Source organism: Neofelis nebulosa, chromosome 3 (assembly GCF_028018385.1).
Source record: "Neofelis nebulosa isolate mNeoNeb1 chromosome 3, mNeoNeb1.pri, whole genome shotgun sequence".
Taxonomy (NCBI): Eukaryota; Metazoa; Chordata; class Mammalia; order Carnivora; family Felidae; genus Neofelis; species Neofelis nebulosa.
Window position 1 is genome coordinate 8,557,409 of NC_080784.1, and position 24,475 is coordinate 8,581,883.

General features: G+C 41.9%; 1 protein-coding gene and 1 long non-coding RNA gene across 5 annotated transcripts in view; one reads left to right on the forward strand and one right to left on the reverse strand.

The window, feature by feature from the left end:
• The window catches only part of ASB5 (ankyrin repeat and SOCS box containing 5), a 55,350-nt gene extending 31,730 nt beyond the window's left edge, over nt 1-23,620 (reverse strand). For 2 of the 4 annotated variants that reach the window (XM_058719920.1, XM_058719919.1), the window contains exon 1: nt 23,217-23,619. In XM_058719920.1, the coding sequence (XP_058575903.1) occupies nt 23,217-23,412 (196 nt within the window). In that variant the 5' untranslated portion in view covers nt 23,413-23,619. Of the gene's footprint in view, nt 1-23,216 lie in introns of all 4 variants that reach the window. The other 2 variants (XR_009258893.1, XM_058719923.1) reach the window with 2 other exon arrangements.
• On the forward strand, nt 11,813-19,659 carry LOC131506365 (uncharacterized). Its single transcript, XR_009258895.1, has 3 exons — nt 11,813-12,251; nt 15,515-15,613; nt 17,655-19,659. It is a non-coding gene; the product is annotated as an uncharacterized LOC131506365 (long non-coding RNA).
• Nucleotides 23,621-24,475: the final 855 nt, after the last annotated feature.

A 24,475-nucleotide genomic window follows, 5' to 3' on the forward strand; every position in this document is an offset into this window, starting at 1 on the left:
AAAAAGCAAATTAAAAACACCCAATGCTCCAGCATTCACTTACTGGTAAACACCACAAATATTCATGGTTGACTAGTTGCTCAGTGTCTATGGTGTATATAAAACAGTTCTTGGTCTACTGGATATAACTTTGCTACTTTGTAAGCAAAACAAAATAAAACAACCAACCAAAGAAAATCAGCTAATAAAAATTAAGCAACAAAAAATGCAGACTAAAACAGCTGTGGACTCCAACAATGTCTGTCTTGTGTCAGAGGTGAGTCTACTGGTCACAAAGAAAGAAATGCTGGTTGATATATAACAGATCAGCCATTTTCCCATAAAAATTACAAAAAAATGAGAAAATACTTAAAATATTAGAAATGAGAAATTTTTTAAAAGAGAAGGAAAGAAGCTACAAATTTTGAAGTACAGTAAAACCTTGGATTGCAAGTAACTTGCTCTGCACGTGTTCCACAAGATCAGCACACATTTCTAATAAATTTTAACTTGATAAACAAGCGATGTCTTGCAATACGAGTAGTACGTGACGCCCAATGTCACATGATCACAGCTGAGCCAACGGTCCTTGAAATTCGCTTTGATATAAGAGTGCTTTGAATTACAAGCATGTTTCTGAAACGAATTATGCCCGCAAACCAAGGTTTTACTGTAATTGCAAGCAGCATTATTCTGGAAACATAGAAGTCTCTCAAATATCCTTATCAACAGTCCTTAGGTTCTGGAAGGTTTTACCAGGGGTGATGAAGCTGGATGATTTGGACAGTCCCTCAGTACAGCTTTGTTCAGTTGAATTTTACTTCCTTTTTCCCTAGGTAAGTGCCCGTTTAACGGACAAAGAAATGAATGACAATTCCTAGATGTGCAATAATGCACTCTAGTGTCTACACTGAAAATCCCTTGATAAAGTTAATTGCCATTAGCCCAGGGCATTCAAATGCATAAGCTGATCCATTACTTCACCATGCCAAATTTCTTCCCCAGTTTCCTTTGATTATGTCCATATTCATTCATCTCCAATAGCATCACCCTTGGGTCAAAGGCTTAGACCACGCTACTGGATATTCCTGTACTGTAACAGATACTAACTGTTCTCTCTACATCCATTCTGGCATCGTCCAATCTCTACTGATTAAGTGATATGTCTGGGTTTGCTTCAGAATAATCCCAGGGTGATTTTTGCAGGTTTGATTGTGTACTTCTGCCAAAGCAAGGTTGTATCTCGTAACAGGGTGTTATCTTTCCGCTCAATCTATGGGCCAGGATGTTATTTAAAACAGGCACCCTTATCATAAAAATTTCTTAGAAAGCTGATGCTTCACGCTAGATTTGGTTTGCTGATATTTTATTTAAGATGTTTGCAGCTATGTTCATGAGTAAGATTGACTTCCTCTAATTTGCCTTTCCTTTACTGACTTTTTCAAGTTTGAGTAACGTATCCATTAAACTCTGATCACTCGGAATGTTCTAGAATGAGGAATTTTTTGTAGCAGTTAGTTAACCTGCCTCTGTAGTTGCAGGTTAAGAATCTGTGAGGCTGCTGTCTTTGCAGGTGTGCTGGGCTTGAAGTTACCATAGGCTGTCTGGCTGACCGTGGTAACAAGAGCCAAATGTGAAGTTAGGGAGAGCAAAGGTGTACTTGAAGCCTTGAGGAAAACCTGGAACAGAGTTTGTCTGTCTCTGGGGTAGACATCCCTGTCTCCTCAGGGATGTTGGTGCCGGGAGGAGAACTGGTGCCTTTCACCCCAGAACGCACACACAGCTGGCCTGGGACTCTGGAACCCAAGTGGACAGCCTGGAGGGAGCTGAACTAGCTGTAGATCTGACATTGCCAGATGACCAGTGACATGTACAAGCAGGATGGCACAAACGTGGACTGTAAAAGCGGCAGCTCCTCTACTCTGCCATCCGATGTTCTACAAAGTTCTCCTCTGCCCAATCCCAACCCAGACCAACACTAGAAAGGGAATCCTGGGAAGCAGTTTTGGCATAACTAAGCTGACGTGGTACAAAGCCACTAGATGTAATGGTTACTAACTCCATGAAAGGAGCTGGGGACTTGTCCTTGGTTTTCTCTGCTGTCATGGTTCACCTACTAGAAATATTTCTACCTATAATGCTTGGTAGACACCCCAGGTTATATCCTCTGCTCTTGGATGTGTTTTGGAGGAAGTTTTTTTTGTTTGTTTGTTTAAGTTTATTCTTGAGAGAGAGAGAGAGAGGGAGAGAAAGAGTGGGGGAGGGAAGATACAGAGAGCATGCAAGTAGGGGAGGGGTAGAGAGACAGAGAGAATCCCAGCCTATCGGTGTGGAGCCTGATGTGGGGCTCAATCCCACGAAGATCCCGTGAGATCATGACCTGAGCCGCAATTAAGAGTCAGACGCTTAATCGACTGAGCCACCCAGGTGCCCCTGCCTATAAGTCTTATCCCATATTAATATGGTGATACACTTGCAGGTAATATTTCTCTTGGGTCTATTCAACTTTTCTGAATCCTTATTTTTTAGACGAGTCATTAAAAAATATATATTGCTGGCTATTACCTAACAAATCTGAAAATGGTTATCTTTAAACAAGAGAACTCAACTTATTTATTTAAAATTATTATTTAAATTACTGATCTATTTAGTTACTTATAGTTAGATTTATTTTTCCCATGTTCTGTACTTTGTCTTTTCCCCACCTTTTCTATGTTTCTTTGTTCTCTTTCTTTAGTTATTTTGGTTTGATTAATTTTATAATTCCATTTTCCCCTACTCTCCTCTGAAAGTTATATACTGTATTTTTTTTAACTCTGGGCCTATTATTTTATTCCAACTCCAACACTAAAGAAAGCTGGAATAAAATTATAGACCTTATCTTGTCTGCAGAAGTGACATATTTCAAGTACAAGTTTGGAGGGACACATGTCTCATACCCCAAAGCACAAATTCCCTTGTTCCCTGGGGTACCAGCTGTAAACCACATGTACGTCCATAGCTACTGACATCTGTAGCACAAAATACATACATTGCTAATCATTATCTGCCAATTATCACTCTACATTACTATATATGACTTATACCTAGAACCTCTCTTTAGAAACAAGACCTCATATCCAGTGCAGAGAAAAAGTCTTTCCCGAAAACTGGCTAGCTCTTTAAATTTTTTTTTTTTTAATGTTTATTTATTTTTGAGACAGAGAGAGACAGAGCATGAACGGGGGAGGGTCACAGAGAGAAGGAGACACAGAATCTGAAACAGGCTCCAGGCTCTGAGCTGTCAGCACAGAGCCCGACGCGGGGCTCGAACCCATGAACCGTGAGATCATGACCTGAGCCGAAGTCGGACGCTTAACCGACTGAGCCACCCAGGTGCCCCCTGGCTAGCTCTTTAATACACCTCAACCTTCTCTTGCTACCCAGTGAAAACAGCCAAACTGAACAGTCACTTCAGTGAAAATGACCCATGCCTCGCTTCAGCCACCACCCTCCTTATAGTTTGTCCTCTGAACCTGGCTTGTCAGGAGTTTCCAGATCACCTTAATTACTCCACAGTTCATTACCTGGAAGCAATAAAGCATATTACAGAAAACTATGCAAACATAATAAAACACAGAAAGATCCCAAAGTTGACCTTGGCATAGATTTAATAAGGAGGGCACTTGTGACGAGCACTGAGTGTTGGATGTGAGTGATGAATCACTCAATTCTATACCCGAAACTAATATTACACGGTGTGTTAACTAGCTTGGATTTAAATGAAAACTTGAAAAAGGAAAAAAATTAATAATGGTTATTTAAACCTTTTATGGGCACTTTGAAGACAGTTGATGGGCCAGGATGTAATAGGAGAAAGGAAGAATGATACTGCTAAATCAGGTTTTTCTGAGACAAGATTTTTAAAAGTTGAAAAAAACTCATCTTAAAAAAGAATAATTTTCCAGACCATCTAGCAGGCAGGTGCATTCCATGGGTCCAGGAAGTAAGGGATGGACTCTTTGAAAGATCAGATAGTTTAACCAGTATGACTGCCTCAGACACAACCACAGAATATGCCAGTGTGTCACTTACGAGGGGAGTCTGGGCCCTGTGTACTGATAATTAGGCGAAAATGTGAACTCCATCATTGATGATATGAGGAATGCTAAAAAAGAAAAATGCATTTGCAGAAGTGCTCCTTAAGTAAACAGGATGCCCAGATGTATGCACAGTTAGAAACTGCTGGGTTAATAAAGACAGAACAACACTCAGCTAATGTAACAAAAATAATAAGGTACTTCCTTAAAAATGGTAAAGGTTGTCTACAAAACCAAAGAAACAAAAACCTTCAGGAAACATTATACTTAATGGCAAAATGTTGAAAACTTTCCCTCTGAATGGAAAAATTTAAAAACAGACACTAATTATCACCCCTCCGTCAAACACTGTACTGAAGGTTTTAATCCACAGAATAACTGAGGAAAAAGAAAGCATGGCGTAACAATTAGAAAGGAAGAAACACAACCGGCATTAGTCACAAATAATATGATTTTCTACCTAAAAAACCCCCACAGCACCTACAGACTCCTATTAGAATTAATGAAAGTTTGGCAAGTTTGCGGAGTATAAAATTAATATATCAAAATTAATTGTATTTCTCTACGCCTACAGTATAGAGATGGAAAATGAAACAATTTAACAAGACACTTTTCACAGTACCATAGAACAATTTAATACCCAGGAATGAATTCAACAAAAATATGTAAGACCTCCTCAGGGGATAATAATAAAACCTTACTGAGAGACATTAAAGAAAACCTGAATGAATGGGGAAATATATCATGTTTAGTCATTGGAAGGGCAAGTACTGCAAAGATATGAATATCCTTGTAATAAATGATTGACAGGTTAAATGAATCACAACAAAAAACCCGACAGGTGTTTTGTGAACCACAGAAGTTGCTTCTAAAATTTGGAATTACAAATTACTGAGGATGGCCAAAGCCACTGAGAAGACAGAACAAAATGGCAGGGGGAGAGGAAGGCTTGTCCAACCAGGTATCAAGATATTTGAAAGCGGTAGAAACCAACGTAGTGTGGTTTAGGTCTGGAGAGATGTACCCAGGAAGAGAGCCCATAAACAGACCTTTGTATGAACAGACACTCTACTTACACAGAAGGGCTGCAGCAGTGACCATGGTTGACAGAATGTGTGACTGACTTCCTACTAACTGGGAGGAATATAATTGGCTATCCACTTGGAAAAAAGGGCTTACCACTCAAAAGGTCATTTGCAAATGGATAATTTGAAAGGAAAGCTTTAAGAAGAAAATACAGAAAAATACTTTCGGGGGTGCCTGGATGGCTCGGTTAAGTGTTGGGCTCTTGATCTCGGCTCAGGTCATGATCTCATGGTTCGTGGGATTGAGCCCCGTATGGATGCCCACATCAGGCTCTGCACTGACAGTTCGGAGCCTACTTGGATTCTCTCTTCCTCTCTCTCTCTCTGTCCCTCCCCCATGCCTGTGTGCATATGGGTGAGGGCACTCTCTCAAAAATAAATAAATAAATTTAAAAGAAAAAAATATTTTCATTATCTTGAAGTGTGGCAGGAATTTTTAAAGTAAATTACATAAAAAGTGTTAACCGAAATGGCAAATATTTATAAATTTGACTATTTTAAAATTTTTTTTAATGTTTTATGTTTATTTTTGAAAGAGAGAGACAGAACATGAGCAGGGGAGGGGCAGAGAGAGAGAGGGAGACTAAAGCAGGCTCCAGGCTCTGAGCTGTCAGCACGGAGCCCAACGCGGGGTTTGAACCTACAGACCGCGAGATTATGACCTGAGCCAAAGTCGGACGCTCAGCCGACTGAGCCACCCAGGCACCCCTAAATTTGAGTATTTTTAAATAAAGAGCGTCTATTCGCCAAAAGAAAAACCATAAAAAGTGGGAAGCTGAGCCACAAAATATATTTGTAAGTAGTATCTTTAAGTTTTTTTCATTTTTGATTTAATTGTTAGAATATATAAATAACTTCTAAAATCCAAGAAAAACAGGGCAGAAGACCTAACAGAATAGATGGCAAAATATTTGGTACACACATCACAATAGTGGAAGTACAGATGGCCAATAAGCATATGAAAATGGCATTATTAGGGAAATGAAAATTAAGCCACACGGTTGTATTAAACCACATAATCTGCGTACCCGCTAGATTGGCAAAAATTAAGAATACGGACAATACCACATATGAGCAGTAATGGGAGGGACTGTGAATTCTCATACACTGCGGGTTTCACTGTAGATAAAATCACGTTGGAAAACACTGTAACACCAACTAAAAAGCCAAAGTTATACATGCTGTATGACCTGGCGATTCTCCTCCTAGCGCTGCACAAACTTGCGTGTACTCAATGTTTATCTCTGTATGATTCCTAGTTAAGCCAAATTTGGAATTTACAGCGCTGAAAATGAATGAACTCCAGATACACATAGATAAATGTTTCTCTCATGCTGTTCGGTGAAGAAAGTAAACCAGGAACATATATTTAGAGAATGGTTCAATTTATATACAATTTAAAAGCAGACTCAACCAAACTGTCTCTACTTGAGGTATATTCAGGGCAATGAAGCCCTTAAAGAAAGACAAGAAGATGATCACCGGAAAAGTAGTCACCCTTTGTCCACCCACCCCCTGTCAGAATAAAACAGGATGTTCGGAATGGAAAGAGGACACCTGGATGCCTTCTGAGGTTCTAGGATGTTCTATTTCTTGATGTAGATGGTGGTTAAACAGGTGTCTACTATACAATCTTTTACTTTTTTATTATTAAAAAAATTTTTGTGAGAGCGAGAGAAAGAGAGAATCTTAGCATGTTCCATGCTCAGTGTGGAGCCTGATGCAGGACTCGATCCCACGACTCAGAGATCATGCATGACCTGAGCAGAAATCAAGAGTTCAGTGCTCAATTGACTGGACCACTCATGTGCCCATCTGCTTTATAGTCATTTATAAATGTCTATAAATGTGTTCTGTTCCTTTTTTTTACTGATGTAGTTTATAATTACAAAAATACTAATCAACAAAAGGAGGCCAGCCAAAAGGATTTTAAGTAGAGGAGGGGGCTAGCAGCAAACCTAATGGTCCAATAAGAGAAAGGGTCCCACTTGGCTCCCATCACTCCGAGCAGCAGGACCCGGGGGGCCCCCTGCTCACCCGCCTGCCTGAATCTGCTGAGCGTCTGCTCCGTGCATGAGACCAGTAAGGCTCTTCTCCCGTTTGTGCAGAAACGTTACCCGTTCGGCTCTCCGGGACAGAGTCCCCGAGATGACCCATGGGCTTTCTCTTCGAACCGCAAGTGTGCATGCCAGCCAGGGAGAGGGAGGGGACCACGGGACAGAGCACTACCCCAGCGTGGCTGCAGAGGAAAGTCACTAACCATATGTTTCAGGGGACTTTGGGGGACCCCTGAAGTGACTCACTGAAAGCATGTCTGTCTGTAAGACCACAGGGACTGTTCTAAAATAATTGTCATTATGTGTTCTGTGGTGACTCATGATAGTTCTGAGCAGTTCAGTTGAGTACATTCTCCATGTTCTGGAATAGGGCAGGTGAGGTCACGCGTATGATAGATTCACAAAAGGTAACTCGGGTTCTCTGTGCTGAAAACTCCTCTGGTCAAAAATGATTCACCAACAGGCAAAATAACATGAAAGAATCATAGTGTTTCAGAGCGAAGAGAGGACTCAGATCCCACGGACTTCAGTGATTGACGGATGGTTTCAAAGGAGCCCCGTGAGGCCAGCAGACCCACCGTGGAGCGTGCGGGCAAAGACTGGGGCTCTGCCTTCAGACAGAACAGCGACCACTCTATCGGCTAAATTGAGCTTCTGGAGCATCAGAGAAAATGTCAGTGGCTTAAAAAAAAAAAAAAAAAGCCTTCAAAACCCACTGATTTTGTCTAACTTCTTGATTTTGCAGGTACAGAAACCGAAGTTCAGAGAGGGTAGGTGCTGTCCTCAAGGTCATCCAGCACATTACCAGCGAAGCAAGACCGGAACCAGCCAGGATTGTCCGCTCCCCACCAGTGTTCTTTCCATCTGCCCTCGACATTGTGGGCAGACACACGAAACCGGTGAGCATAAAACCAGGAAGGCAAAAACAGATCTAACGACCTCTGGCCCCTACGCCATAAGGTTTCTGTAAGGACTAAATGAGCTCATGATCGCAAGGGCTCCGGACAGCCCGTGCCGTCGGACGGAGACCGGAGTTGGTGTTTGCTCTCAGATTCTCATAAAACGACACTTTCCTCGTCCTTCCTTCTCTTTCCCCACTTGGTTACAACGTTCTGTCCCTGCCGACTGACAGCCTGAAATTTACACAGGTCCACAAACCCATACAAGGAATGAAATGGGCAACCCGTGTTCTCTAGTCTGAGCCCGACAGCTGCTGGGGAGAAAATCTGATCTGTGCCACGGACAAGGACTTAACGTAAGAACAATTTTACACATAATCCTTCTCCTCCCCATAGTTCTAGCCACAAATGGTTTTACCCCCACGAACCGTGTGTTCACGGAAGGGTCAGGCGTCGGCAGCAGCTGCGGGTTTTACGTTGACATTGAAGGGAGAGGCGTGCTGACGTCTGTGTCTGCCATGTTGAACGTACTTGGAGGAGCAGGGCTTAGAGCAGGAAGCACAGAAAGTCAGGAGTCCCAGGTGTGCTGGCCTCAACTCGAGCTTGGTGTGAGCGGGCAGCCTCACGTACGCTCGGGCTGGCCAGCTCCGGTGTCCCAGGGGCCGGTCTGTCCTGTGTGTCTGTCCAATCTGTGTCTACCCCTGGCTGTAAGGGCCACTGCTCCGTTTTGCCCTTGTGCTTCCTTATCCTGACACCGACATAAACCAATCCCCCTGCCCCCTGCAATCTTCAGCCGCCCCGGTACAAAGAAGCCAGTTGCGTGATGGGCAAAAGCAAGATTAAAAAAAAAAAATGTTTTATGTGTATCATTCCTACCACTTTGGTAACTAAAACAGACACGGCAGAATTTGGGGCCCAGGCCGGAAGGGTGAAGAGCTAACATCCAGAGGTATTTTTCCCAGCATGTACTGATCTAAGTTTTACGTCAGCCAAACCCCTTCTCGTGATACCTTCTGACACTTGACAGTTTTCTGACCTCCTTCAGAGAAGACAAGAGAGTCATCTCCTCTCAGTTATCGTTCTGACGTATGGCGTTTCGGGTGTTTTCTGTTTGTGACACGCGCTTCGCGGTGCCCTAAGGAGCATCCGGTTTAAAATGAACAAAGGATGAACATTTAGTAATATTTGAAGTTTGGCTCAGAAAGTTAAAAATTTTAAGAAAAAAAATGCATTCCCTGAAGGTGGAAAATCAAAGAGTAAACAGATAGCATCCCTCACCAGAAGGGAAGCGGTCTGGGTTCGTAGGCGATGATGAGTAAGATACCTGAAGATAGGTACGCTGTACGAGTCAGTGAAAAAGAGACAAGGGAAAGGGTTTGTTTTGTTCAAGGAGGACAGTTAGTGGCAATCCAGGAGGTAAAAAGGAACCAGGGAAAAGGGACAGTAAGTCTGATTCAGAAGGACAAGGAGTGGAGGGCATTATTATAGATTTCGATTCTGGACAGTATTGATTTTCTGTCTTCATTTTTCCTTGAGAATTAACTCCCAGAGCCTCTCCATGAACATATATGTAGTGTCCATATGGGTCCACACCACCGGGAGAGGCCTGACAAGAATACGCAAAAGTCTGTGTGGAAAGTGGTAATAAAATCCACGGACTTGAGTGACTGTGAATCCTCCTGCTTTCTACCTTCCTTTTTTCCTCCTTCATTTGTTCCTTCCTTCCTTGATTATTTGAGTCCCTGCCACATACTGGGCACTTCTCTGGGCTCCGAGGATGACACGAATCTGTGTCTCCAAGAGGCTTACAGGCTGGTAACGAACCAACCTGGTGGCAAAGTCAATGTTGACTCTGTTTAGGATATCCCATGGACGGTGAGGGCGGGGGCGTGCTGGGGAGCAGCACAGGGCACTGAGGGATTCTGTGTCTGGCTGGGATTATCTCAAAGACCCTGAAAGAGAGGCTGAAACCAGAAGCAGAGTTAGTTCCAGAACAAGGACACTACTTGCTTCATACTATAAGCCAAAGAAACAAAATCCCACAAAATGGTCAGGATGAGTGATGTCAGAAGCAACATCAAAATACCAGGGCTCATGTTTTCACTTTCCTCTAACTAGATCAGGAACCTTGAGTGAGTTCCTCTACATTTTCAACTGTTTCCTTCTTTGCAAAAGAAGCATTAACGCGATCGACTTTGTAGAGGACAGTTATGAGGATGACAAGGGATAGAATGTATGGAAAGACTTAGTGAATTACAAGAAAAATAGCCCATATTATCATCAGAAAGTGTAAGACAGGTCACACAGAATCAAAGCTGGGAATAGAAAAGGTCAAGAGACGTGCTAGCCACCCCTATTAGGTCCAATTACAGGGAATTTGAGAAACAAGAGATTCACTTTTTTTCCATTTCTCATCTTCTCCTCCTTCTCCAACATTAACCACATAATATCTACTAAGAAAGCACCTCAATTTAAGAAAATGTGGTATATGAAACATCTATACTTACAAAATAAATAGTTTCTTTCCAAAGGAACTCCTTTAAGTGACAAGTTTACATGGTAAGACAAAATCCAGTGATTTACTAAGAGCTGTTTTCTACCCAACTTATAAAGTACAACTGTGCCCCCTCTCTCCCTCTCTCTTTATATATACATATATAAATATATATACACACACACACACATAAGTATATATATATATTGATTGGTATATATATATATATATATACACACACACACACACATACATATATACGTGTGTGTGTATATATATATCGATATATATCAATCAATATATATATATATATATATATATATATATATATATATCGATATATATATATATATATTGATCGGTATTTTACCAAGTTTTAAAGCTTCAAAAGCACCTAGGATATGGCTATTAGGAAAAATAGCATGTGTGTTAGAATATTACAATTCTGTATTATAACATGGAACTGATGTCTATCATCCCATGAAACAGAAGACCAGTTTCGTAGCGGTGTCATTATTCCTTAAACAGCCTATGGCAAACCAGGCTAGACTCAAGACACCTCATGAAAATGTTGGGGTCGTCAAACACTGCTTTGTTACTCAAAAACGCTGCTCTCCAGTTAGGGAAATCGCTGTTAGACATTCCATTTTGAGAAAGTTCTTTGTCCATTATCATATTCCTGCCAAATTTCAGTAGCAAGGCCTCATTTCTGATTTGAGGTTGAGGTCCACACTGGGCCATGTATACTGTAGGTCCATGCCGGGCCATGTATATTGCAGGACAGCAACTGGTCCCTCAGACCTTGCAACTAACAGCCTTCATATCCCTACGGCTTATATCGCTACTTTGTTCCCAGGTTATAACGTATACAGTTTAATGGTCTCTTACTTAAGAGGCAAGACAAAATCATTATTTGTGATTTATTATTTTCTCAACAGAGGCATAGCCACCTTCAGATAACCTCTGCACTAACCTCATAAAGAAGCAAGTGTTCCAGGAAGCTCATGGAGGGATATTTTGCAAACCTGTGCACAGGGCCCCAGACAATTTAAAATACTGATAGGCTCTGAGCTTTTTCAGTGAGTCTATGAAATAATCCTGCGTCCTTATTTCCAGATATAATCTGCTTCGTTTTTTTTATAAAAGGGTTATTTTTCTCCCTTCTCATGAGAAAGAAAAACAAACGCTTTTTATAAGATATGTCCAGTGAAAACCTATGTTTTGCTTGCTTCCTGGAGAGGCCGGCTGGCAGAGAGAAACAGAAAATAAAGGAAAAAAGCTGAATCCCTCCACGAACTGACTCAGCCTTTCACGGCTAGTGTTGTCATTACTGTTTTTTGTCTTCCCTTTTCAGCTGCCAGGGATTAAGAGGAAAGAAAATAAAAGGGCAAGAAAGTTTGGCAGGGAAAGTTAGTATCTGGTGCTGTGATACTTTGGAGGTGAAGCAGCTTCAGCTCCTTCCATGGCCCTCACTCCAGAAAAACAAAGAGAAATTTGTGATATGCCATTGTGCTTTTACAGCAATGCCTTTGAGGGAAAGGTGAGGTTTTCCTACAGCAGAGCCGTGAGCAGGTTGGCCCAGGAACATTCCCGTCTGAAAGATTTCTGTCAACAAGAGTTCCTTTGACAGAGTAAGATGGCAGAAGAAATGTCTGCAAGTAATTCATTTTTTTCATATTTATTCATTTTTGAGAGAGAGTGAGCGAGTGAGTGGAGGAGGGGCAGAAAGAGGCTGGGGCCAGAGGATCCAAAGCGGGTTCTGTGCTGACAGCAGTGAGTCCCATACAGGGCTCAAACTCATGAACTGTGAGATCACGACCAGAGCCGAAATCAAGACCCGGATGCTTAACAGACTGAGCCACCCAGGCGCCCTTCCGTTGGTTATTCTTAAATAAACACGTGAATAAAGCCAACCACTTAAGTTTCTGAGACCATCTACCTGAAGAGCTAATGCGACGGTGGGCAGAATGCCCAAGCATTACTGTGTGCTTACAGCAACTGTTCAGCAAACACCATTTATTATAATTTCACCATGGGGCGCCCGGGTGACTCAGTTATTAAGCATCTGACTTCGGCTCAGGTCATAACCCACAGTCCATGAGTTCAGGCCCAGCGTCAGGCTCTGTGCCGACAGCTCAGAGCCTGGAGCCTGCTTCAGATTCTGTGTGTCTCTCTCTCTCTCTGCCCCTCCCCTGTTCACACTGTCTCTCTCTCTCTCAAAAACAAATAAACATTAAAAAAATTTATAATTTCACTATCTTTTTTTTATTGATGCCTCTCTGAGCTACTAAACTGTGGGCAGTTTTGTACCGTTTTTGAAGAACTGTAAAGTAGCGTACAAAGAGCTCACTGTTACAGAGTAACTATAGTCCAGAACACTGTGACCAATGGTTTAAGTAATTAAAGTATATCTCATAGAAAATGTACAATAACCCTCTGAAATAAATATCATTCTGTCTGTTTTACTAATGAAGACACTGAGGCTGCAGACTTTAAACAACTTTCCTAAGATCTCACAGCTGGAAGGTGCTAGAACCATGACAGAATAATTTATGTATGGCTAAACCACTGTTATCTGTAATGGGATTTGAAACTCCATTTCCCCCTGATTTAAGGTATTTTCTTCATTCCATTAGTCTTTGCTGAGTTTCTTCAATATCCAAGGCATTGTTTTTCTTATGTGCCACTGGCCATTATTTCAAAGACCAAGTGACTTTTCGCTTAGTAAAGAAGTATAATTGACTTCTCCAAAATAACAGCAGTATTTCCCTGCAGTCTTGTTATAATTCAGTATCCAAGTATTTGGCAAGAATCATGTTTGCCTCTTGAGCCTCAGGTTAATTACAAACTTCTTTTCTTTTCCCTCTAGTTAAATCCCTTGTCCTTCAGAACTCTTATTTTTTTTTTTTTTTAATAATCAAAATATTTTGTTACAATGCTGTAGAACCAGGTTTGTGGTCATTTTTGTGTGTGCTATTTAAAATGAATCTTTAAATGATTATAAAAATCTCTAATATTGCATCTAATTTTCATAAATCAAAATTCCTTTAAAAAATATTATTACTTCCAACAGGCCCTAAACATCGAGCGCATTTAGACAGATTCCCCTTTCCTCCACATTCCTAGACCATCACGCCAATTAGGTATACAAGTATTGTTTCAGGACTTAATATTCTCTATACAGGAGATAGTCTCTCCAACCCAAATCACTCTTAGTTTGTTGCTTTCTTTGAGTGACTGTAAGTAGCCATAAAACTTGGCTTCTAGACTACATTTTACCAGATGAGCAATTTCATCATAATGGCGGAATGGAGAGAACAAAGCTCACATTTTTGTTTAGCGTCCTTTTTCTTCTTGGACAGTCATTATGAAGAAATATTCATTCCTTCCCAGACTCAACAGCTGTGTGATCCTGTGGGTTTGAACTCTGAAGGAACTAGCACTTTTTCCTTTTCCTAATTCCCCATTCCGGATAGAGAGGGAAGTCAGACCCAAAGCTTCCAAATTCAGAAATTCCTTTGGTGCTCCACACTGTGCTGAACGTTCTGTATTACTTGCCCTTGATGGATGATAGGAATCATCATTACTCTAGTGAATGAGGTGGTGTGGAAAACAGACAGAGCTCATCAGTCTCCTCAGTAGATCATCAGAGATGTGTTTGGTTGTTACGAAGGGGTTCCGTTCCCCCCAGATTCACAACTTACGTGCTCCTTATTGACTGCCGCTGTGGTGTGTTGGGAACTCTTTAGAATAGCTTCCTCCCACGCTTTGGTAGCAGTCGACTCTACCAACTGACAAGGAATTGCGCGGCACTATGAGGGCGCAGAGGCTCCGCGGGCCTTAACTTCCATGGCTCTCACCGTCCGTCTTCATTTAAACCAAGCTGCACACTTGATGACTGAGACTAAGCCAGCGTTTCTATTTAAGAGCATGAATGGCACTTTGGTATCATGTTTCAGTTTGTTTGTCCTCTGCCCATAGTTTAAGACTCTCAGCCTTCTGGAAAGAGTGGCTGTGTTTCTGAATGTTTCTATTTTGCTCAGTAGGTAATGGTGGCATGGAAATTTTAGCTGCCCTCACGGAGACGGGATGGCTGCCTGCCACTTCCCATGCTTGCCCACATTCCCGACGCGCCCAAAATGTTTACCGTTGTTCTGATCCTTAGGAAAGAATGCTGAAAGGTTGCTCAGTTGTGACTCATTTTATGAGGGGGTTAGGTTCCCTGAAGATGAATGTGACCTACATCCTATTTTAAACAAGCGGACACCGTTTATTTGTAAACACCATTTTATCCTTTCTTTAAAGAAAAATTCCTCTGAAAGCCCACCTTCTGAAACTTCATAAAAGTAGGGCTGTCCCGTTTAGAAGGGGCCCCCCCAGGAACCCTGTCCCTGCACGCTGACACAGCCTCTCCATCCCACAGGCTCTTCTAGAAAACTCCTAAATCTACTTAGAGGGCAGATTTTTTTTTTTTTTTAATCTGTCCCACAGTAACTGATGGAGAATTAGAAGATTCAGAAAAGAAAATCATTCTAATAGATGTTGTCCCCAAACCTAAATTTCACAGAGTGGGCTGGTTTAATCACAGGCCGCCTGGAAGCATTGGCAATTTAATAATTTATGAGACTCTCCTTCCCTGATCTGCTATCCGGTGGGCATCTGCAGTCTTAAAAGCCAACGGTCTCCTTTGTAGCATTGCTGAGAAAAGGCTGGAAAGAATGAATGATTTGTTCTTCACGCAGCTGGTAGAGAAGAAATGCCAAAAGTTGTACGGACTCCATAAGCAAACTCTTCTTTAAAAAAAAAAAAAAACAACTTTGTGAGGGTGGTTTCAAATGAAGAGGCTTTCCAAATACCCCACCTGCTCTCAATGCCATGGTTCATCTATCACTGGGGACAAACCTTCCTGTCTTCTCCCTAGGTTGGAAAATGAGCTTAATGTGCTAAATTGTTGCCAGAATCCACAGAATCGCCAGAGAGCCACTCCGAAGACGTGTCCTGCTGATTCCACGAGGAGGAGGTATTTTGTCTTCTCTGAGATGGAGTTTGTGAAGTACACATAGGGACATATTAACTCATTACACCAAGGATTCTGTAAAATACTTCCGGTGGTAATTATTTCCATCCTTGGGGAACGGCTCTTTTTTGTGTAGCCTGAATCTAGTCAAGGCAGCAGAAAGCTCTTACTAGAACTATTTACTTGTGGCTGTCTGATTTGAGAAGACGTGCCTTTACTGTTCACACTGGCACCAACCGCTCCTCTATGAATCCTTATCTAACATTTATCCATCAAGCTTTGCCCCCAGATGAACCAGGCCAGCTTAGTTCCACATTCGAAACGTCCTCTTTGCGCTTATCTCCAGCTTGGTGTCATCGCCACTCGTGCATAATGAGATACGGTCTGCCTCTGAAATTGACTCTCAAGCCCCACCTTCTTGATGAAGGGCCTGATACTCTCAGGGGACTTCCTTAGAAAACACTCATTACGGAACTGAACTGTTTTTATCTTAGCACCGTATGGACTTCTACTTACTTGCTGTTTAACTGTTACGTATGTGCCGTTTGGCCCCACATCACCGAGTCTCCTTTTGCTCATAAGGAAAGTCATGCCGCACATGTGGTAAATATATAAATCTCTCTGTAGGTGCACATACGTAATATACAGACACATGTATTCATCTATGTGCGTGTAGCAAGGACATTGGGCCAGAAACAGGCATCCAAGTACTTATTGAACTGATTTAAATTCACAACTGTTATCAGTTATGCCAATTAACAAGAAACAACTTATTTCGTTTACTTACCATCTTCTAAAAGACAGAGTAAATTCAAATACAGAAGGTCCAGACCTACTTTTTATTCTTCAACTGTCCTTATTATATAAAAACTATAGAACTGGTTACAACAATGCCTCCTATCAATATATGCAAAATTCATTTTGAAATTTTTTACTAAAATACCTGTTATTTTTCAAAAGCCTTAGTGGATAAATAATAAACATACTTATTCTTGCCTACAAACACATTCTTTTTTTATTTTTTTAATTTTTTTTTAAACGTTCATTTATTTTTGAGACAGAGAGAGAGCATGAACAGGGGAGGGGCAGAGAGAGAGGGAGACACAGAATCTGAAACAGGCTCCAGGCTCTGAGCGGTCAGCACAGAGCCCGACGCGGGGCTCGAACTCAAGGACCGTGAAATCATCACCTGAGCCGAAGTCGGACGCTTAACCGACCAAGCCACCCAGGCGCCCCAAAAACACGTTCTTTTAACAATAAAACTTCGGGCTTTTAGGTAAAAATTTAGGCAAGAGATATGTGAGTCAGAAATAATAACAATAATAATAATAATAATAGACTGAAAGATGAAACAGTGAATGGGGGAGTGAAATTGGGGAATTTGGATGGTTTTGAGCATTAAAAATAAGGATACGTGCACGATTATGGGAGAGAAAATGCGTGTTGTTAGTATAACTTTATGTAACCGACATGTCCCAGGCAGAACTATTCTTATCCCTACACTCTTGCCTCTTTGCTCCCCAAGATCTTCTTTAGCCTTGTAAAATAGCACATCCCACGTTTTTAAACTACTCGGTTATCAATCTGTCTCCCAGTAGACTATACACACCTTTAGGAAAGGGACCGTGGTGTGTTCGTACAGTTTGTCCTTAATGCCTAGCCCAGTAAACACGGTAAGTAATAAAGGAGCAAGTAATCGAATGACCTAAGGAAGGGAGAGGGAAACAAAAGGTACGAGAAGAATATTCCTAGGAAAACCAACCCCTCGTGAAGTTATGAGTAGGCCAAGTTCTTTAATTCCAAAATTCCATTCATTTCTCCAAATACAGAGGAAGAGCAAAGATACTAACATTAAAAACACGACAGTCTTTGTGAACCTGGAACTTTGTTCTCAGATTCCGTTTTTAATTCACAGTATTATAATGGTCTCTTCCCAGAAAAGTGCTCTGACATTTCCAAAAAATAGTAGAGCTTGGGCAAAATGAAAATTGCTTCAAATTTTTTTGTAGCACTTTTGATTATAATGTCGTGTCTTTTGTCACAGATAACAGTTCTATTGATTCAAGTTATTCTTACCTGGAGCTCCATCTAAGTATAGAAAATGTGCCCAAAGCTGTCACCTCTTCACGGTATTTGTACACCTTTATATAATGCACACCATGAAAGAAGTCATCCTACAGATTTGCCTCTTGAAATTTTTCACTGCTGAGATTCTGAGGAAGTTCCTAACATAATAACCCCACACACAATCCACACGGCAGCACCGAAAGCTACATAGAATAAGTTGCTCCTTGAGTACAGGTAAGACGAAGATTACTGCTGCTGGAGTTGTTGGCATCTGACGTACAGTTCAATTCCTAAAGCTGTTTTTAAACCTAGGATGGACTTTTTGATGGAGGAAAACATGACATTACATTGCATAAAATTCTAGCTGCTTCTCCTACCCAGCTGACGTTGTTCTCCAAGATTCCCGGCACTTTTGCCATTTGGCCTCTGGTGGCACATGGACACTGGGGCCTATTTTCAACAATAGATACGTCAAAAAAAAAAAAAAAAAAGGGTTGCATGCTTAATGGTCACCCTGAAACCAAATTCACGAAATCATAAGAACACAAAGCAGTCCCTGAAGAGTCTGCAGGTGTCATGAGACTGTGTTCCAAGCAGCCTCACAGGGAGACATTACTTTGGTGAATTTTTCCACAGTGCAAACTCCGGTCCGTGGCTTTGCACCCTCAGCAGCCAGATCTATCAGCAAAGCCGGAGGAAATGCACACGCCAGAGGCGGGCTTAGAACTCAAAGAGCACAAAACGCTAAAGACTGCTGTCAAGATCCAAATGTGTTAATTTACAACAAGAAGCAGAGTGTCAGAGCACAACACCCGTGGGGGCAAGCCAGCTCATTCTCTTTCTGCAGACACACCTCCCGGAAGAGCCAGATCATAATCGCAAGGTCACTTGGTGATGAAAAAATGGAACAGAAGTCTTACGTAACTCAAATGGAAGGCCAGGATTCAGATTCCAGTTCCACCACTTCCTGATTTACCCTGATGTCTCACAGGAGGGAGCAGTGACCCCGAAGACTCACCTAGCAGCGAGGGGTCCACCCCCCCACCCCCCACCCCCCACCCCTGCAGTGGCTTTGGCTGGGAACTGCAGGCTCACCTCCGTGGCTCATCAGTCCCTCTGCTGAATGACAGACGTTTCCTTTAGATGTGTCCATGTCTAACTCTGGGAGACAAACAGTTACCCTAAAGGAACCTCTGCCCTCTCTGCCAGTGCCATTTAAAGGTGTCATCGGATCCGTTTCTTTTTTCTTCTTCTTATTTATTTGTATCATCATTCTTCTTTTCTGTTCACGCCACCACCACCAGGCAAGTCTACCCCCACATCTCCCCAAGGCAGGAGCCTAACTGGCTTACGTCCCTCAAGCCTGTCTCATTGTCCAACTCCAAAGATCGCTACTACGTGCACACGTACTTCAGGTTAAGGTTCTATACATGTGTTTTCCCATTTCCCCCTTTCACTCATAGCAGAAACTCCCAGTGAGTCCTAGTGCCTTCAAAGTTAAGTTTGAACTGCTTAACCTGCCATTCACATTCTTTTGTATCTGTGGGGCACCTGGGTGGCTCAGTCAGTTAAGAATCTGACTCTTGATTTCTGCTCAGGTCATGATCTCATGGTTTGCAAGTCTGAACCCCACATCAGGCTCTGTGCTGATGGTGCGGAGCCTGCTTGGGATATTCTCTCTCTCTCTCTCTCTCTCTCTCTCTCTCTCTCCCTCTCCCCTTCTCTCTGCCCCTTGACCCCCCCCATCCTCTCTCTCTCAAATAAATAAATTTTTTAAAAATTTTTTAAAAATTCTTTCATATCTGTGCCCAATTTATTATCACTTTCCTACTATATGAACCTTGGCTCTAGTTAAATCTACTGTTTCTTAATATTCTATGAGCACCCCTAATCCATGTTTCCGCTTGTTCCTGGGGTCAACTCAACATCAGCCTCCTCAATTAGAATAAACTACCAGCAGGTGGAGAAAATACATCTTGCATTTTTTTTAAGTTTACTTATTTTGAGAGACAGAGAGAGAGAGAGAGAGAGAGAGAGAATGTGTGCACACAAGTAGGGGTAGGGGCAGAGAGGGAGAGAGAATCCCAAGAAGGCTCCACGCTGTCAGCACAGAGCCTCACACAGGGCTTGATCCCACGAACTGCGAGATCACGACCTGAGCCAAAAGTAAGAGTTGGATGCTTAATTGACTGAGCCACCCAGGTGCCCCACATTTTGCCTTTTTTATATCTTGCTTTCTCAGTGCCTTCCTACCAAAGGTGTTCAAAAACACGTGCTTAGAACTGGCCCTATCCGCTAGTAGGTAAAACCTTTGAACTTTCTTCAGAGCCTAAGATAGAATGTGAAAAGTATTACCCTTAACGGAAGAGAGATGCCATCTCTTGACGTGTCCTTGGGGCATTCATTAGTAGTTCATGGCTTCTTCTAGGCCCTTGGAGTGATTTCGTGAAATCACTGTGCTCCCCCACACCCTCATTGGCTGTCTGTATTGTTTCACACCATAGCTGAAAACATCTTTCAACTCCTGTTAGCCCCACTGTTAGTCTCAAAGTATAGGGCTAGCTTTAAAAATAGACTAGTCGTCTCGTATTTTAGAAATTGCAACCAGGACATTTAACAGCTACAATGATCGGGGGGTGGCTATATAGAAAAGTACAATAAATAGGTCCCTTCAATGCGATGGCGGAGTTGATAAAAGTCTTCAGTACAAAAGATGAAGAGGCAGATTTGTAAATTTCATTGGCATGGCAAAGAGATCAAGAAGGAAATAATCTTAAGTATTTCATCTGCCATTTAGCCTTCAGCATTCTTGTTGTGTAATCATACCCTGGTCCCAGGCCTGACTGGAAAGTACTTGAAGAAAAAACTCTACCCCGCATTGCTCAAATACAATGAGCTGATTTGCAACAGCATCTAGTAAGACACAAGTTTTTTACTTCATACCAAAGTACTATGGCTCGTGGGGAGGACATCCAGAATGTTGTCACCAGAGTCCTCTGTGGTTGTGAAAGACATGAAAATACATACATCATCTCGTGTTTCATGGAATTTGGCAACTCTCCGTCAGAAATGTTGGGGAACAATCTGGCTAAGTCTTGAAAGTAGGAATGAGAAGCCTAATTCAAAGTGGAATGAAGGTGATAATCTTTCCTAGGCAGGAGGAAATTGCTAGATGAAATGAAGATAATTAAGCTTGATTAGTTAATTATAAAAATACAAACAAAATAAAAATAGTCTGATTGTAGGAAATAAAAGGAAGAGCTATGTTAAGACGGAGAAATAAATAATTTCCTAGGCAAAGAAAAATTAACTCTTAGAGGTAGGAGATCAAGAGTTTGTTAAAAAAAAAAAAAAAAAGTTCATTAGGTACCTGCCTATCCTCCTAATATTACAATAAAATTGGGAGATGAATTATGCTTGCACTGAATAAAAATTATAATGATATATTCTATTGTTTATAGATTAATACAAGATATGAGAAGGAAGAATTTTGTTAAATCGGCATAATATTAAAACAACACAAAGCACAATTTTTCGAAACCTTGTGTTTCCAATTAATATTCCCAGGAAAAGATTTTCCATTAATGAGTGTTGATTTCTTTCTTTTTTTAAAAAAAAAGTTTATTCATTTTTGAGAGAGGGAGAGAGAGAAGGAAGAAGGACAGAGAGAATGCCAAGCAGGCTCCGTGCTGTCAGAACTCACAGACCGTGAGATTGTGACCTGAGCCGAAATCAAGAGTTGGACGCTTAACTGACTGAGCCACCCAGGCGCCCCTCTTTCTTTCTTTTTTAGGGACATGATCCTAGAGTTCTAATAGATCTTCACAGAGACTCATAAAACTAGACGGGAACATGGAAGGCTTGTCCTATATTCCTGTGACCTTCTGGCATAAGCACACTGAGATGAGATTAAAGAGGAGACAATTGTCTCCACTTATTTATGACTATGGACAAAAAGGAGCTACCATAGCTTTCTCTACACATCTACACAAAAAGTGTAGATGTTTAGCCAATATTTCACGTTTTTATGTTCAGCAATTCTCGTAAGAGGTAGACAAGATTTGACTAGCAAGTAATGGGCTGCAGGCTGCCATGAGAAGAACTTTTATCACCTTACGATCGTGTATGATCGATTTAATCTCATATCTAGAAATGCGGTTTGTGTTTTCAAATCTAGTTTCCTATGTTTGCTGCTTTCTAAACAAAATATTCCGTTTACCAACACAGCATGCGCCACATTTAAATAGTTACAGCCGGTCCAAAGCTGGGCTGCTGGGCAAGGAATTACGTGCTGCCTGTTCCCTCTGGAGCCCATCTTCTTGTGTGAGTTTCATACTGGCGTTTAGATTTTCCACACTTTGAACTGAGTACATAAATTTCTCACTTTGCATAAGAACACTCTTTCCCGGGAAAAAAAGACTTCGTATCCATCTCACATACCAAAAAAGATTTTCTACCTTTATTCAGCTTTCCACGTACCTACAGAGTAACCTAGATTCTAAAATGAAGTATTCCACAAATGGAAAAGGTAGAAAAGCAGATTTTAAGAAGGCAGACTTTCCATTCTAAGTGCTCTTTTTTAAAAAACTAAGGTTTCTCATTCCTTGATGGTACATTTGGATTCTGAAAATTTAAGCTACTTCAGAGGTATCTGGGGTCTAAAGTGTGCATACTTGCCTGATGATGTTCAAACCAGAAATTAATCAAAAGGCTGTAAGGAAATTAAAATGTCACCCCGAAGCTCACCATAACAACTGTTTTACTGTATAGGATATCAGTCCAATAGAATAGAAATGGTTTTACAACCTTTAAAGTCTGTGGTTAAAATGACTTTCTCGTTTGGTCTCATACTTCAGTTTCTTCCTGCGAAACATGGGTAGATGTCCTTGGCTACACACACAAAAAAATTGTTAATTCATGTTCCTATCCCCTTATAATCAAGTTTCTACACACTGGGGCAAAGCAATGACAGCTCCTTCCAGAAAAACACACGCTGTAAATCCTAGTATTCCACAGGCCGTGTTTTATTTTCTAATCTTGGCCAAATAAACGCTGTGAAAAACAAATACAACCTTCACCCTTCTCTTTTTCACAATCGACTAAAGAGTTGATTTAAAAATCATAAAAATCCGGGGACGTGTTAAAGGACAAGTGAAGTACGATCGGTAATGGAAGCCTCTAGAATTACAGCGCGGCCAATGCAATGTTTAAGGTTTTCAGGAGTTGGGGTTTTTTTCTTTTTTCTTTTTTTTAACAGAGAAATCTATCCTCCATGGTAGGTTTCCACTAATCTCTCTGGCCAGGATGCCCCGATTTTATGAACCCAGGCCTTTGCACGGCAAAATGATTTTCTTTTTCCTGGAGCCGTGAGGTTAAGGAATGTTTTCGTAAGGGGTCGGGGGTGGGGGTGGGGGGGGGACGTTAACGACACAGTGGGCTTTGAAGCGGCCCCTAAAGCAAACACGCGAGGTTTCCTCGGGCCGCGGCTGGAGCATAACTGGCCTGCGCTCCAGACGGCAGAGCGTTATCGTAAACATACCTTGGCCTTGGGTGACTCCATAAAACTCAGCTGCTATCCTGGCCGCTTCCTTGCGGTTGCCTTTGACGATGTAGAAGTGGCTGAGGATGGCGAGGCTGATCTTCACAAAGAGCTTGAAGCAGAAGAGCGAAAGTATGGTGAAGTAGACATTGGAGAGCTGCTGCGCAAACGGCCGGCTCTCTTCCAACAGCGACATCGCCGCACCTGAACCCTGCGGGGCCGTCCGCGGCGCTGCGACTCTCAACCGTGCCCGGCTCTCCTCCGGATGCTCCCGAACAGCTGGTCCTGAGGAAGGAAAGCGTCAGCTGGTCACGATGCCCCGAGCTCAAAATATTTATACCGTCCGTAAAAGTTCTCCGCACCCTGCGATTGGCCTGACGCTGCTCGGTGGAAGCCAGGGCACGCACCACGTGCTCCGCCCGCTCGCCCGGCTCCTGACTTTCCATCCTCCGCGTGGAACGACCCCCCGCCGCCCTGCTCCGGATTTCAAAACCCAGGCGCTGAAATCCGCTTGCAGATGATGTTCTTTTTCGGCGTCGAATGGTCACGAACGCTCCGAAGACTTCGCGCGTGCGGTTCCCGCTGTTAACGTAGACGATTTTCATCATAGGAAGGTGAAATTGAGTCCGTGAATTCCAGGCCGTGGCTGCGTGATCTCAAGGACTCCTCATCAATTAGCTAACCATGTCGCTTTCACTTTATCAGAAAAACATTTTTTTCTTATAAATGGACAGATTGGAAGGCCATCGAGTCATAATTTTAGACTGTTCATTCGTCTTGAGAACACTTTTTAAGCACCTACTTAGGTGTCAGATATTTTGCTGGACGCTGGGGAGACAAAGAAGAATGTAATGATGGGGCCATAAGGATCAGTACTCTAGAGGAGCACAGGGGTATGGGATAAATATCACATCACGGGAGCCCAAAGAGGAATGGCCTGATCCTCCTAGGGAAGAGTCAGAAGAGACTTCTTGGAGGAGGTGGCATATGAAGAGACCTATCAGATAAACATAAACGTTTTATATAGTCCGAAAACGAGCAAAACCACATAGGCCTGTCATTTTTTTTTTTTTTTTTTTTTTTTTTTAGGCCTGTAATCTTTAACCCTAACTTGAGTTAATTTGTGAATGAATTTCAAGTAGCTCTAAGGGCATTCTTAGGCAAGCTATATTTTTGAAAGACAAATAGCATAAATTATTAAGAAGAATAATGTAGAGTGGCAACCTTTTGGCACCTAAGTCAAAAAGAAAACACCAAAA